Source organism: Salmo trutta, chromosome 1, assembly GCF_901001165.1.
Source record: "Salmo trutta chromosome 1, fSalTru1.1, whole genome shotgun sequence".
NCBI classification, from domain to species: Eukaryota; Metazoa; Chordata; class Actinopteri; order Salmoniformes; family Salmonidae; genus Salmo; species Salmo trutta.
The window spans coordinates 67,166,803-67,180,512 of NC_042957.1; the positions used below are offsets into that span (position 1 = coordinate 67,166,803).

The window sequence follows — 13,710 nt, forward strand, 5'->3', positions numbered from 1 at the left end:
GAGTGCTCTGATGAAATCGGTAGGCAGGGAAATGCATGGAAATAGGATGACATACATTGTATTTCTATGGGGAAGGCAAGGCATTGCCACAAACTCTCAGTATGACAGTTTCCAGTTTTCCACCATGAAGAATATTCTAACCTTGGTGTTTTCCTTTGTTGTTGTTTTGTCTCTTATTCGCCTGTCCATGCAGGTACAAGATGAAGAGGTGAAGCGGAATCGCAAGCTCATCTCAGAGATTCACAACTACATTGACTACGTAAGGGATCATCTGGATGAGATGCAACATGAGCACCATTCATTAAGAAGTGGGGAAAGGAAATGTAGCAGAAGTAACCATCCTAACACAGATTCACAAGCCTCAGGCATACAACAAATGCCCTTATTTTCAAACTTACTTATTTCCATGAACCTGGATTATAAAAACATTGAATTGTGTCAAAATGAAGTTAATTATTTTAATAAATCCTCAGAGTTATTTCCCTTGTGTTCATTTCCAGAAACAGGCAGAAATGTTTGTCTATTCCTAACTGGTTCATATTTCAACTCTCTAGGACAACTCTGCCATCTACTGTTTGTGTGTGTGTGTGTGTGTGTGTGTGTGTGTGTGTGTGTGTGTGTGTGTGTGTGTGTGTGTGTGTGTGTGTGTGTGTGTGTGTGTGTGTGTGTGTGTGTGTGTGTGTGTGTGTGTGTGTGTGTGTGTGTGTGGTGAGAGAGAGAGATATACATTACCCATGCATAACCATCAACACCCAACCAAAACCATTAAACTAAACATGTTCTTATGTTTTGATTATAATCGTTGTATTCTACAATACATTTCCGAACGAATAGAAAGTAGGGCCCAAATATATACGTTTTCAACCTTAGTACAAAACTGCAAGAACGCTGATCATTCATATGGATTTTTCTAGTGGAAAGTAACGTACAAATGTGCAACTACATGTCCCAGAATGCATTTCCAAAGACTATCCAATTACGTTTCCGTTCAAAGAAGGAATGCACATGTCCAGCCAATCAAATAGGGTGATTCTGAGTTGTCTAAAGAAACGTTGAAGTTCTCTTAAAGCCAGTACACGTCCAGAGTGAGCTATCCTTGGGCCGGGGAGGAGTATAGTATAGTAAATTGGCAGGCTTCTAGATACTGCTGGTCAGTAGCCCCTCTCCATATTAAGAGCTTCCTCAGTCTGTGGTTCATGACTGTTGCAGTCGGGGATACGCACGCATTAGCGCTCATCATGCCTGTTCGAGCTGAGAGCTGCAGCAGCACCGCTGCGGCCCGTACATCCTCGGCCTCTCTTATCCCTCCCCCGCCGATCAACACGCACCAGCCCGGGGTAGCTACTTCGCTGCTGTACAGCGGTTCACAGTTTCGAGGGCATCAGAAGAGCAAAGGAAACTCGTATGACGTTGAGGTCGTTTTGCAGGTAAATTCTCTTGCTTTTAAGAAGCTTGGTATGATGGATAGCATGTTTACTAGCTGACCATGTAAGGTTGTCTTGTCACTGCTGCTAACGTTACTGACTGCCAACCACCACTGACATGCAAACTAGCCAGCTGAACTAGCTAGTTAGCAAACAAACTAGTTTAACAAGCTTGACAGAAAGCAATCTTTAGTTAGCAGCTAGATGGCCCATTCAAATCGACTGTAAATGTTAGTAAGCCCTCTTGGGCCCCCTAGGGTTGTCGAGAGAGAACAGCCTGCTAACTCTGGCAGTGAGATGAACATTTTGTTTAGGCAAACATTTGAATACATGAATACTGGCATTCACATGCATGATTTTATGTTAACATATGGCCTAGCTGCTAAATAACATAGGTGGCTAGCATTCAGCATTTTCATTGGTGTTTGCCCAGATTGACAGAACCGCTGAAAATATCTGAACTCAACTCGTTAATAGCTTGGTTGTCATTCTGTGAAGGCACCTGATGGGTTGTTGTACACACACACACACTGACATTGTGACCACTGCACTTGAATACCACTCATTGTGCGATTGTTTGTCTCCTGCAGCATGTGACCATGGAGGACTCTTATCTGTGTGGTTACCTGAAGATCAAAGGCCTAACCGAGGTAAAGTGGAGCAGAACTGGGTCAGATACAGTGTACATGCAATGAGTGATGATGTTTTCATGGGTCTTTAAGCCCTTTTTGGGAACTTATCAGTGCAGGGGTCATTGTAAGCCAAGTGCAATGCAGCTCACCAGCCCCAATTGAAATGTATACTGGTACAACCAACCAATGTGTAACTGGCATGCATTATGACAACATGCTAAACAACAAGCCAGAGCCATCTATTGACCAATTTGCAACACCGGTATGAAGGCCTATCTGTTATGTTGCAAAAGTGTTTTGTCTGAGCACTGTATACCGTATTTGGATGTTTAGTCTTACATGGATGTATTGACTGACTGCCTCTAAAATGGTAGACAGTCATAGAACAGGTCTGTGTTAGAGGTCGACCGATTATGATTTTTCAAGCCGATACCGATTTATTGGAGGACCAAAAAAATTATTTTTTTTTTTTTTGTAATAATGACATTTACAACAATACTGAATGAACACTTTTATTTTAACTTAATATAATGCCTGAAATAAATAATGAAACATGTTCAATTTGGTTTAAATCATGCAAAAACAAAGGGTTGGAGAAGAAAGTAAAAGTGCAGTATGTGCCATGTAAAAAAGTAAGTTCCTTGCTCAGAACATGAGAACATATGAAAGCTGGTGGTTCCTTTTAACATGAGTCTTCATGGGCGGCAGGGTAGCCTAGTGGTTAGAGCGTTGGACTAGTAACTAAAAGGTTGCAAGATCGAATCCCCGAGCTGACTAGGTAAAAATCTGTGGTTCTGCCCCTGAACAAGGCAGTTAACCCACTGTTCCTAGGCCGTCATTGAAAATAAGAATTTGTTCTTAACTGACTTGCCTAGTTAAATAAAGATAAAATTAAATAAATATTCCCAGGTAAGAAGTTTTAGGTTGTAGTTATAGGAATTATAGGACTATTTCTCTCTATACCATTCGTATTTCATATACCTTTGACTATTGGATGTTCTTATAGGCACTTTAGTATTGCCAGTGTAACAGTATAGCTTCCGTCCCTCTCTTGCCCCTACCTGGGCTCGAACCAAGAACACATCGACAACAGCCACCCTCGAAGCATCGTTACCCATCGCACCACAAAAGCCGCGGCCTTTGCAGAGCAAGGGGAACAACTACTTCAAGGTCTCAGAGCGAGTTACGTCACCGATTGAAACGCTATTAGCGCGCACCCCGCTAGCTAGCTAGCCATTTGACATCGGTTACACCAGCCTAATCTCGGGAGTTGATAGGCTTGAAGTCATAAACTGCTCAATGCTTGAAGCACAGCGAAGAGCTGCTGGCAAACGCACAAAGTGCTATTTGAATGAATGCTTACGAGCCTGCTGCTGCCTACCACCGCTCAGTCAGACTGCTCTATCAAATATCAAATCATAGACTTAATTATAACATAATAACACACAGAAATATGAGCCTTAGGTCATTTTTTTATTTATATTTATTTATTTAACCAGGTAGGCAAGTTGAGAACAAGTTCTCATTTACATCTGCAACCTGGCCAAGATAAAGCAAAACAGAGGAGTAAAACAAACATACAGTTAATTATATAATAATTAATATGGTCAAATCCGGAAACTATCATTTCGAAAACAAAACGTTTATTCTTTCAGTGAAATACGGAACCGTTCTGTATTTTATCTAACGGGTGGCATCCATAAGTCTAAATATTCCTGTTACATTGCACAACCTTCAATGTTATGTCATAATTACGTAAAATTCTGGCAAATTAGTTCGTAACGAGCCAGGCGGCCCAAACGGTTGCATATACCCCGACTCTGCGTGCAATGAACGCAAGAGAAATTACACAATTTCCCTAGTTGAATATTGCCTGCTAACCTGGAATTCTTTTAACTAAATATGCAGGTTTAAAAAAAAATATATACTTATGTGTATTGATTTTAAGAAAGGCATTGACGTTAATGGTTAGGTACATTCGTTCAACGATTGTGCTATTTTTCGCAAATGCGCTTTTGTTAAGTCATCCCCCGTTTGGTGAAGTTTCTCTTCACACAGTTCGCAACAAGCCAGGCGGCCCAAACTGCTGCATGTAGCCTGACTCTGTTGCACAGAACGCAAGAGAAGTGACACAATTTCCTTAGTTAAAAGGAATTCATGTTAGCAGGCAATATTAACTAAATATGCAGGTTTAAAAATATATACTCGTGTATTGATTTTTAAGAAAGGCGTTGATGTTTATGGTTAGGTACACATTGGTGCAACGACAGTGCGAATGCGCTTGTTAAATAACCGTTTGGTAAAGTAGGCTATGATTCAATGATAAATTAACAGGCACCGCATCGATTATATGCAACGTAGGACAAGCTAGATAAACTAGTAATATCATCAACCATGTGTAGTTAACTAATGATTATGTTAAGATATTTTTTTATAAGATATGTTTAATGCTAGCTAGCACCTTACCTTTGCTCCTTGCTGCACTCGCATAACAGGTGTTCAGCCTGCCACGCAGTCTCCTCGTGGAGTGCAGTGTAATCGGCCATGATCGGTGTCCAAAAATGCCGATTACCGATTTATGAAAACTTGAAATCGGCCCTAATTAATCGGCCATTCCGATTAATCGGTTGACCTCTATCTCTGTGTGCTGCAGCTCTCTGCCTGCATTGTCTGTTTACAGCAAGGTATACAATTCAGAGGGTGTCTGGTACAAAATGTGATTGCTGTTCACTTTCTCTCACTGGCAACACTAAATATCAGGGCTCTTCCCACTCTCTCCTTGTAAATTACACATATCCCTTGTCTGGCCCTGTTCACCTCTTTTCCTAGAGAATTAGTTGTGAGTGACTCAAAGGGAGTGCTCAGGGAAATGGTGCACTTAGTTTACTTAACAAGGTGCTACCTACCACTGATCTGGCACCTTGGCATAGTGTTACAGTGAGTTGGGTCGTATTCAATCGGACACACCGCAGCAAATTATTTTGAAACGGAAAAAGAGAACACGTTGAGGTTGTCCCTCCCAGTTTTAGTTTTTATAGTTTTTCGGTTTTTCTGTTTGTTGCCTAATGAATATGACCCTGCATTAAAAAGGCATTGCTGTTTGTTATTGATGGCATTCCTGTGTGTGACACTTAATTTGCCACTGCACCAGCATGTGTTCCAGCCAGAAACCCTTCCTAAAGGAACTTTGGTAACCAGGACTGTAGAGCCAAGTCAGATTGTGGTAATAGTAAGTGGGAGCACAGCTAGATCCATGTATTCAGGTCTATACCCCAAAAATAATTGGTAATATTTACCTACTTTGTTGGACAACTTATGTGTGTGACTGTAAGAAAGGCTGTTTCACAACCGGCTGTGATTGGGAGTCCCATATGGCGGCACACAATTTCCCCAGCATCGTTAGGGTTCGTCATTGTAAATAACAATTTGTTCTTTACTGACTTGCCAAGTTATTTAAAAAAATGTAAGTGACTGTGCTGTGTATAACTAAAACACTATTTTGTTAGTGAAAGTCCTTACGGAGAAGGAAGCATGGTCGTAGTCTCTAATTCTGTAGGAACCAAAGCAAACGGCAAGGGTCTTACCTGAACTTGTCCAATAAACAAAAAGATTAGCTACGGTGTTCACTGTGTTTCTGATCCTTGCAGGAGTATCCCACTCTCACCACGTTCTGTTTCTGATCCTTGCAGGAGTATCCCACTCTCACCACGTTCTGTTTCTGATCCTTGCAGGAGTATCCCACTCTCACCACGTTCTTCGCAGGAGAGATCATCAGTAGAAAGAGGCCCTTTTTAACCAGGAAGTGGGACGCAGACGAAGATGTGGACCGCAAGCACTGGGTATTTATTTGACGCTCTGTCTTTCATTTCATATTCCCATTAAAGCGTAGTCATTTGTCTGGTGTTTTTCTTATTTTTAACAAACACTTCTTGGATGCAGCGTAGTACTTAAGTTTAATTGTCTTTGAGGAAAAAGTACAACTAAAGCAACACTTGTTTTGTTTCTTTCCAGGGTAAGTTTCAGGCTTTTTATCAGTATGCAAAGAGCTTCAACTTGGACGACTTTGATTACGAAGAGCTGAAGAACAGTGACTTTGTCTTTATGAGGTGGAAGGTGAGTCCAATATCACCTAATGTTCCATTGATCTCTTTCTCTCTCCCTGTATGAACTTGAACCCTTCCTCTGTCTCTTTTGTCCTTTCTAACATGGCCATCTAGTGACTGTTTGTTGTTCTCTCCCTTACAGGAGCAGTTCCTGGTCCCGGACCACACCATTAAAGACATCAGCGGGGCGTCCTTCGCTGGTTTCTACTATATCTGCTTCCAGAAGTCCACAGCCACCATCGAGGGCTACTACTACCACAGAAGCTCTGAATGGTACATAGTTTGTGTCCCAAATGGTACTCTATGGGCCCTGGTCAAAGTAGTGCACTGTATAGGGTGCTATTTGGGATGCAGACACACTGTGGAGTGTCAATATTTTAGATGGCTTGTTCAAATCTGATGGATGCACTGTACAGTTTGGCTCTTTGGGATATTCAGATTGAGTACATATTTTGATAGTTGCTAGTACTAAGCATACTAGGTCATGTTAATACATCTTTAGTAGATAGATAGTTAGGTTCTGTACCAGTTGTTGTTTTGCATGTTGATCTGATGTGAACATATAGGGATGTGGCTACTGGCTAGCTGCTCATTCTTGGTCCCCTTGTTCTCTTTCAGGTACCAGTCGTTAAACCTCACCCACGTCCAGGAACACAGTATGCCCATCTACCAGTTCCGGTGATACCTGCCCGCTGGCAGAGGGGACTTTGATTGGCACTGCCCTAGAGACTCACTCATGGAGGGGGGAGATGAACTGACCAATCATGCCAAGGATTTACCTACCAGTATTCTCTGCCGAAAGGGAGAGAACGATGGAAGGAGGGAGGGATAGACAAAGAACAAGGCCACCGACCGACAGTTTTTCCCAGCCTGCCTTTCTCTACTTTGCATCAGCTGGGATCAACAGCACTTTTTCTTTGGTTGTTTTCTCTTCCCCACTCTTTCTCCATTCAGCTTCCTGTTTTTGAAGCTACTTTTCATCGCTTTCCACTTTTCAGTTGGGAATCCTCTCCAGCCCCTCTGAAAATGGGTGGGGGGTGCAGCAGTCTAAGATTTAAGTACAAAGTTTGATATTGCATTTTAATTTGTCTCAGTGAATTGAGGCCTGATTGCGATTGACCGAGCTACAGAGTGAGCAAACAATCCTGAAAAGATGGATCTCCATAAGGTCTTGAGGTGTGACATCATCAAGGGTGTGCTCAACAGAAGATTGATGGTCAATGATCTGCCATGATGCAAGATCTGACGGCTTAGTCGGATGATGTCTTGGTGAAGGTTGATATTTGAAGGCAGGGCATAATCAGATGTGTGTTGTGGGCTATTGAAACACATAATACCACACTGATAGCAACTTTAAATCTGTCCTCTCTCTGAGATGGTGGAGTCGACATCGTCTGACCTATAGAGGGAGTCCCCATGCCCTAGTTCATATTGGTGGACAGATTTCCAGGCTGCTGTTACTGCTGCTTTTTGAAAAGCCTCTCCTACCGTTCCCTGCCTCAACCAAGTGAACTGATAAAGTGGTTTACGCTTCACTCATTTTTCTATGCAATTTACAAAAAAATGTCTTATCCGGCGCTTACCTACTTTCCATTTTATTTTCAGAAAAGACTTTTAAAAGGTATTATGATGACGTACGTGAGTGATCACACAGCCACCAGAGTATTTATTGAAAATGAATATTGTTGTTCATTTTTATATATATAAATAATAAAGAGTTTTTATTCACCAGGCTTTTAATCTGATTTGACACAGCTATTTGAGTGTAATGCTCTGGTGTCTTGAGTTCTGTGTGGTGGCTCTGAAGTACTGGTGGAAGAGAGTGTGTAGTGCAGATTGGACTTGGGCTGCATTTAGACAGGCAGCCCAATTCTGATCTGTTTTTTTACTAATTGCTCTTTGGACCAATCAGATTTTTTTCAGAGCTAATCTGGTCAAAAGACAAATTAGTGAAAAATATCAGAATTTGGCTGCCTGTCTAAATGCAGCCAATGAGTAGTCTGTGTGGTGACGCTGGAAGAATGCTAATGCTAGAGCGCTACAAATCAAAGTGTGTGCAGTGGACTAAATGCCATGGGACAGATGAGAGAGTGAGCTAGTATAGAGTTTTTGGCTGGAGGAGGAAAAGATAAGGCATAGAAATACAATGATTAGAATGGGCACATGTAAGTATTTCGTAAGACGTTGATGACCAAACTAGATATGGATTTTGTGCTGGTACTGTGCAATATGCTGCGTTAGGACCTGACTCGACTGTCAGCAATACTGTACATGTGTTAACGATTTTAACGAGGTCGACCCATTCTGTTCATTTTATTTCTACGTTTCTGATGTATTGAATGTGGCAGGCAGCTAACTGAGCTGTCTCCTCTGCATTCTTCACTTTGCCCCTAATTATACCAACGCACAACCGGTGTGTCTCTCTCCTGTATCATTTTGACGTCTTTTCCATTCACAGAATGAGAAATAGTGGCGTTGTTACAAAACCTTGATGACATGTGAAGAGATGTGTTTTCTGGGAGAGTATAAAATACACTGACTAGAACATCTCTCGTCAAAGCTTTTCAAAAACCTTATGCCTTAACTGTAATATGTTTGTATAGAGCACTGTTTTATAACAACGTTGGCGTTGAGTCATGACTGTGAATTGTTAAAGCATGTTTGTGCGATTTCAGTTGGAGAGAAATGCCACCACATCAGCCCTCAAAAGACCTTTGAACGCCAGTGAGTCTCCTGGGTCGTGTTCATTAGACACCAAATGGGAGAAAATACTGAAACGTGAAGGGACTACCTGGACTTGTTTTCAATTTCTGTTAATGTTTTGTAACGTTTGACTATGGTGTGCCCTAATGAATATGACCCTGAATTAGGTGACATCACATGACAGGTGTCAACCAGGAAGTAAAACTACTTAGCCTACCTCATTGGTCAGTTTAATGTTGCTCGAGCCAGCATAAATAACATTACTACACTAAAAAGCTGGTTTGGATATAAAGAATGGCAAATGAATACGATTTTATAGGAATATGCTATTTAACAATGTCCTCAGACATTTGAGAATAAGTATACTTTCAAGACATAGCTCTGTGGAAGTTGTTTCTTTTTACAAATTACATCTGATTTCAAAATGTGTTAGGAGTTGCTGTCTGGACTGCACTATGAACTGACTTGGTTTGCTGTCTGGACTGCACTATGAACTGACTTGGTTTGCTGTCTGGACTGCACTATGAACTGACTTGGTTTGCTGTCTGGACTGCACTATGAACTGACTTGGCTTGCTGTCTGGACTGCACTATGAACTGACTTGGTTTGCTGTCTGGACTGCACTATGAACTGACTTGGTTTGCTGTCTGGACTGCACTATGAACTGACTTGGTTTGCTGTCTGGACTGCACTATGAACTGACTTGGTTTGCTGTCTGGACTGCACTATGAACTGACTTGGTTTGCTGTCTGGACTGCACTATGAACTGACTTGTGTTTCCTTGTCCATGTGCCAGCTCCATTCTCCAGGTAACAAAGAGTGTGACATACATTATTTCCTTTGTTAATGATCAAGCTACAAGAATGGACAAAAAAGCTAGTTAAAAATGCAAATTAAGCTTTGATAAGTTACAAGTGTCAGTTGAGTTTAATTAAGTCAATAAATGTATTGGATTGTATGATACAGGGGGAAGAGTTGGTGTGTTGTTCACTATGGTGGCTGTTTTTACTGGTGACTGACTGTCTTTGAAATCATGGCACTTCTACATAGAGATATTTTATGAGAAAGTTTATGGATGGAGGAAATTGAAAGAATGAGGTTCCATCAACATTGCAATAAAACTATTCCCAAGAAACGGTCTTTTCTTCTGTGGGTGTTTCTGTCATTATGTTTATATTATAGTTTACAATTATTTTGTGATGAATTGGGTGTTTGTTTCTAATACTTCTGAGTGATAGTTGAGGACTATAGTCTTAAGTAACTGTCCAGTGTTTCCAGATTTCTATGAAATATGACAAGTACTTACAATAGCTAGGTTTCCATCCAATTGGGGACAGATTTTCATGTTAATATTCTAAAATATGCATAAAACAATGAAAGGTTGTGCGTGATGAGGTAGTGCACAAAAATAACGTTTGGGTTACATTCCCATGTACCGAATAAAGAATACAATCTTTAATCCTTGAGTCTATGTAACATTAAAAAAAACAATCTAATTGTCAACCTACTGCATCTGCCTATGTCAAACTAATATGAGACTCACACAAACACAATGGTGTTCTCCATTTTGCTCTACAACCCCCACAAGTGTCACGGTCTGAAGGTAACCTATTCAAATGAATGGAAGTAAAAAGGTAGTTTTGTGCCAACAAAAATAAGTGGTTAAAAAAGACAGGTTAAATGATTTTCCATCGCATTTTCAACTCTGCTGACGTTTTTTTTCACAAAAACTGTTATATAGCAAATGTGCCCACTCTGGCCTTGGCACATGCGCTCTAGCCAACGGCTTGCAGATAGATTGCGGGTATAGCCATGAGTTTATTATGGATAAACGCAAGATTATTTGTATTTATCAAACGGCAGCCAAGCATCGATCATCATGTCTCCAGAATAAGACCATCGATTTATTAGAAAGGAGCATCAAACTCATCACCGTGCACTTTCACCAACCTGTGAAGCTCATCATAACTTATTTCATCTGGATCCTAATAAACTGTATGCTTTCCCGAGTCATAGTGGGAGGACCACACAATATCATCAAGTGACTCCACCACCATTTCTCACATCATTAATTTTACAGACAAAAAGATCCCACCTCGTCTACCATATTTTGTTTTGTTGACATTTGGAAAGTTACCTGAAAAAGGTACTGTTTCCATCAGGCCTGTTGTGACATGTTCTAAGTACTTTACTCGCATAAAAAGGTTGGATGGAAACCTATTTTATGATTGAAATAGTTTTCTGTCCAAAGAAGGGTAATTAGGTACGTCAAAAAGCAGCTTTTCTGTATTGGAATGGTGTGGTCGTACTCGTACCCCAACAACAGAATTGTGTGCGCATATACCGGTCATTCAAAATATTCATACGAGTAGATTGGCCAGCTCATCCTCCTCTAGACCGCTGATTGGCCAGTTCATCCTCCTCAGAAGTATGATGTCATACTCTGAAGAAATAACAAGCATTTTTGAAATGGTCTGTTTGAGGTACAAATTTGAGGTGGGGTTTATGAAGAAAATAATTGCAGTCCTATATCAGATGATTTATGAGTATTAGATATGTACCTGATCATTTCGTACTGAAAAGCCCACTCATATCACCACCACACACAGTAGGTATATGAAAAGAACCCTAGAATACATCTTAACCACAGAAGTGTCCAGCACAAGTGTTTTATTTCAAATCAATCCCCATAGCCGCTATTTCCCCAGGGGAGTCAAACTCATTTTGCCCTGGTCTAAAACGAGGTCTGTAGGGCCACGCTGAAAATTGGTTATATTTCCTTTCCTTCAAAATGTGATACTAGCAAGAGCAGTGATACAAACAAGAGCAGTGACACTAACAAGGGTAGTGTGCAGGTTTCTTATTTTTTCTCAATTGTATATAACTGCCTTTAATTTGCTGGACCCCAGGAAGAGTGGATCCATAAATACAAATACGAATACAAATATACATCCTTTTTTGAATTTTCCATGCTCCCTAACTGTCTAGTGACTATTAGTGAGCTGAACGTTCAAGAAACTACATGAATGTACAGTAGGTCCATTGACTGTGCACAGTGAATATTAGCGAGCTGGTCAGTCAAGAAACTGTATAAATATAGGTCCATTATCATTTCTACAGTTTCCATTTGGTTTTAGTCATCATCAAGTATATTGAAAAAAACTGAAATAACTTATTTACATACAGTACCAGTCAAAAGTTTGGACACAACTTCTCATTCGAGGGTTTTTCTTTATTTTTATTTTCAACATAGAAATAATAGCGAAGACATTGAAACTATGAAATAACACGTATGGCATCATGTAGTAACCAAAAAAGTGTTAAACAAAACAAAATATATTTTATATTTGAGATTCTTCAAAGTAGCCACCCTTTGCCTTGATGACAGCTTTGCACACTCTTGGCATTCTCTCAACCAGATTCACCTGGAATGCTTTTCCAACAGTCTTGAAGGAGTTCCCACATATGGTGAGCACTTGTTGGCTGCTTTTCCTTCACTCTGCGGTCCAACGCATCACAAACCATCTCAATTGGGTTGAGGTCGGGTGATTGTGGAGGCCAGGTCATCTGATGCAGCACTCCATCACTCTCCTTCTTGGTCAAATAGCCCTTATGCAGCCTGTGTTGTGTCATTGTCCTGTTGAAAAATAAATGATAGGCCCACTAAGCACAAACCAGATGGGATGGCGTATTGCTGCAGAATGCTGTGGTAGACATGCTGGTTAAGTGTGCCTTGAATTCTAAATAAATCACTCACAGTGTCACCAGCAAAGCACCCCCATACCATCATACCTCCTCCTCCATGCTTCACGGTGGGAACTACACATGTGGAGATCATCCGTTCACCCACTCTGCGTCTCACAAAGACACAGCGGTTGGAACCAAAAATCTCAAATTTGGTCTCATCAGACCAAAAGACAGATTTCCACCGGTCTAATGTCCATTGCTTGTGTTTCTTGGCCAAGCAAGTCTCTTCTTATTATTGGTGTCCTTTAGTAGTGGTTTGTTTGCAGCAATTCGACCATGAAGGCCTGATTCACGCAGTCTCCTCTGAACAGTCCCCATCCCACCACTGTCAATATGCTTTGGGGCTCCCGAGCGGCGCAGCGGTCTAAGGCACTGCATTTCAGTGCTAGAGGTGTCGCTACAGACCCTGGTTTGATTCCAGGCTGTATCACAACCGGCCATGATTGGGAGTCCCATAGGGCGGCACACAATTGGCCCAGCATCATCCAGGACAGGGTTTGGCCGGAGTAGGCCGTCATTGTAAATAATAATTTGTTCTTAACTGACTTGCCTTGTTAAATAAAGGATAAATAAATAAAAAATAGTTGATGTTGAGATGTGTCTGTTACTTGGACTCTGTGAAGCATTTATTTGGTCTGCAATTTCTGCGGCTGGTAACTCTAATGAACTTATCCTCCGCAGCAGAGGTAACTCTTGGTCTACCTTTCCTGTGGCGGTCCTCATGAGAGCCAGTTTCATCATAGCACTTCAAAGTTCTTGGTATTTTCCAGATTGACTGACCTTCATGCCTTAAAGTAATTTATCTTTGCTTATTTGAGCTGTTCTTCCCATAATACAGACTTGGTATTTTACCAAATAGGGCTATCTTCTGTATAACACCCCTACCTTGTCACAACACAACTGATTGGCTCAAACGCATCAAGGAAAGAAATTCCACAAATTAACTTTTAACAAGGCACACCTGTTAATTGAAATGTATTCCAGGTGACTACCTCATGAAGCTGGTTGAGAGAATGCGAAGAGTGTGCAAAGCTGTCATCAAGGCAAAGGGTGGCTACTTTGAAGAATCTCAAATATAACATTTTTATTTGTTTAACACTT

The 13,710-nt window shown here is 40.9% G+C and overlaps 1 protein-coding gene across 1 annotated transcript; it reads left to right on the forward strand.

Moving 5' to 3' along the window:
• Positions 1–1,041: 1,041 nt before the first annotated feature.
• Positions 1,042–10,002, forward strand: LOC115205795 (glucose-induced degradation protein 4 homolog). The gene is made up of 6 exons (XM_029772111.1): positions 1,042–1,427; positions 2,015–2,074; positions 5,788–5,895; positions 6,068–6,169; positions 6,302–6,432; positions 6,778–10,002. The coding sequence occupies exons 1-6, from the start codon at positions 1,197–1,199 to the stop codon at positions 6,839–6,841; spliced, it is 696 nt and encodes a 231-aa protein (XP_029627971.1). The 5' UTR covers positions 1,042–1,196; the 3' UTR covers positions 6,842–10,002.
• Positions 10,003–13,710: the final 3,708 nt, after the last annotated feature.

Bases quoted from the DNA above. Each gene is read 5' to 3' on its own strand.
- LOC115205795 (XM_029772111.1), top strand. From the start codon at position 1,197: ATGACTGTTGCAGTCGGGGATACGCACGCATTAGCGCTCATCATGCCT. The intron at 5,896-6,067 runs GTATTTATTTGA...GTTTCTTTCCAG, and splicing joins ATGTGGACCGCAAGCACTGG to GGTAAGTTTCAGGCTTTTTA. The intron at 6,433-6,777 runs GTACATAGTTTG...GTTCTCTTTCAG, and splicing joins TACCACAGAAGCTCTGAATG to GTACCAGTCGTTAAACCTCA.